The following is a 2351-nucleotide window of genomic DNA, read 5'->3' as shown; positions in this document are numbered from 1 at the left end:
AGAGAGAGAGAGAGAGAGAGAGAGAGAGAGAGAGAGAGAGAGAGAGAGATTTCAGGATGAATAGATGGGGGAAAATAGGGTCTGTCGCGAGCTCTGGGCTGGTCGCCGCATCCGCGCATACGCTGAGGATGAAATGTGGCGCGGCAGGTGACGCATGCACACAGGCACAGGTCCACCGAGGTATGTCGGTACTTACTGTTGAACACAGGTTCCGGAGGATCGTAGTCGGGGGTCGGCCAGTCGCTCATGGTGTTAAGAAGCGTCGTCGGGGGAACATCGCCACAAGCACTGCAATGCGAAAACAGGCAACGTTTAGTACAGTGACACGAAAGGAACCCACCGAGAAAAATGTTCGCAAAGACAAGTTTTCATGAACAAAGAAGTTTAGAATACTGCAAGTATTATAAGTAAAAAGGTCTCCGGAAAAACATGGAACGAATTAAAATCCGCATTGCATTATGCTCTTCGCTTTGACTGGCAAAATTTAGCTGTTGTAAAGTTAAAATTCGGTGCTGACAACTGCAAGAAAAGAGCAAAGTGTAACATTTTTTCAGAGGGTGTTCAAGAGGTTGCAAACCCGAGGGGTGGATAAGTCTCCTGCCAAGTGTACACCCCTAATTCTGACCAATTCAAACTAATTCAGACCAATTCAATTTAATTCAAACGAATTCGAAACTAATTCAACTAATTGAGTCCAATTCAAGACAGTTTATATTCAATTCAAGTCAATTCAAGCCAATTCACACTAATTCAGTAACATAAAATCGCAATAATTCAAACCAATTCAGTCCAATTCAAATTCAATTCAACCTAATTCAAGCTAATTCAAATTCAATTCTTGAATTCAGGAGTTATCCACCCCTCATGCAAACCAGTGCAAAATGTTTCTTACTACCGCCCCGTCCCTCGTTCCCCGCACACAAGCCGGTGGAACTCGCCCCGTCTCCCGTCTAGGTCTAGGTCACCATTAGCAGCCGGCTAGAGCGCGAAGAAGGGTAGGAGAGGATGCGCTGACAAGGAAACCAGCCGCACCAAGTAACCACCTCTCTTCCTCTTTTTCTTTTCACCTAGGAGGGAAGAGACGCTACAAATACAAACTCAAGAAAAGGAAACCAAAAAGGAAAGGAAAAAAATGCTCTTCTCGTCTCCGTCTTGGCGTGCAATGCGTGGGCGGGGCGGGCCGGACCGAGGGAACTAGTAGCAGCAGCAGCAACAGCAGGAGGAGGATGACGAAAAAAAAAGGACACTCCTCTTGATGGGCAGCGCAGAGGCCTTCATTGTAGCCGCGTGTAGCACTGCCCGGTGTTCTGTTCCGCGGCTGTTCCCGACTGGTAAATAATGAATAAGCGAGCCCTGGGCAGCCGTGCCGTGCCCCCCCCCCCTCCTCCAGTCCAGAGCGGCCCACAGCGGCGCACAGCGGCGCGGCCTCAGGGCCTTTACATGCATTACGCGGCAGGGCTGCTGCTCAAATAAACGAAACAACGTGAATGAACGCTGTCCGGCGTTATTTCTTTATAACGTTAACGTTTACACTGATCAACTAAGTGTTCGACTGCTCAACACTTGTAAGTGTGCAACTGTAAGCTGAATACTTGCAAATGTGCACTTGCGATTGTTTAACTCGGTAGGTGTGCACTTGTAACTGTGCAACTCCTCAGTTGAACACTTCCGTAGATTGAGCGTTCACTGTATAGCAAGTGCTCAACCGAAGAGTTGCACACTTGCAAGTGCACTCCTACCGAGTTGAACACCTTGCAAGTATTTAACTTCTAGTTGGTGACTTGCATGTGTTGAGCAGTTAAATACTTAGTTTATCAGTGTAAGTAATTTATGTAAATCAAAATGTCAGTTTTGTAGCAGTTGGTACGTTTGAATCTTTTATACCCGTTCTTTACCACTCACAACCCACTTCGTGTTGGGGAGAAAGAGTTGCTTTTTTCATGCGTCCGCATTTGCGAAGAAATTACTTCGTAGGCTCTGATGAAGAATGGCGAACGTCACAACCATAAACATTTCTATTATTGGTGCCTAAAGAGAGTCAAACGACAAACTCAATAGTGTAATTAATATCCTTTGTCTTGCGCGATCTAATTATGTACAGTGTAGGGTTTGCAGCGATTTTACTCTCATCCTTTCACTGTTTTTGCTTCAGCACTTGCCAGTATTCCTGCAGCGTAAAAACCTTTATAAGCTACTAATAAATAAATCAGTACAGGTCTGAGAGTGTTGCGGTGTGTTTAACACGGATATCATTTGTGGATTGCCTGGGCGCTCCCACCTACGATCGATGCTCCTGTTACGAGACCCTCAGCTGACTCTCACTCTCCGTCGACGAATCGATTACCTTGCGG

At 46.2% G+C, this 2351-nt stretch overlaps 1 protein-coding gene across 1 annotated transcript in view; it reads right to left on the bottom strand.

Moving 5' to 3' along the window:
* The window catches only part of LOC113209455 (uncharacterized), a 132512-nt gene that overhangs the window by 41470 nt on the left and 88691 nt on the right, over positions 1 to 2351 (bottom strand). Inside the window, exon 2 of the mRNA XM_052266577.1 lies at positions 197 to 288. Coding sequence (XP_052122537.1) covers positions 197 to 248 — 52 coding nt within the window. The 5' untranslated portion in view covers positions 249 to 288. The remainder of the gene's footprint in view (positions 1 to 196; positions 289 to 2351) is intronic.

Source organism: Frankliniella occidentalis, unplaced genomic scaffold, assembly GCF_000697945.3.
Source record: "Frankliniella occidentalis isolate FOCC.00 unplaced genomic scaffold, Focc_3.1 Scaffold40, whole genome shotgun sequence".
Lineage (NCBI taxonomy): Eukaryota > Metazoa > Arthropoda > Insecta > Thysanoptera > Thripidae > Frankliniella > Frankliniella occidentalis.
This window is presented reverse-complemented; position numbering and strand designations above follow the sequence as displayed.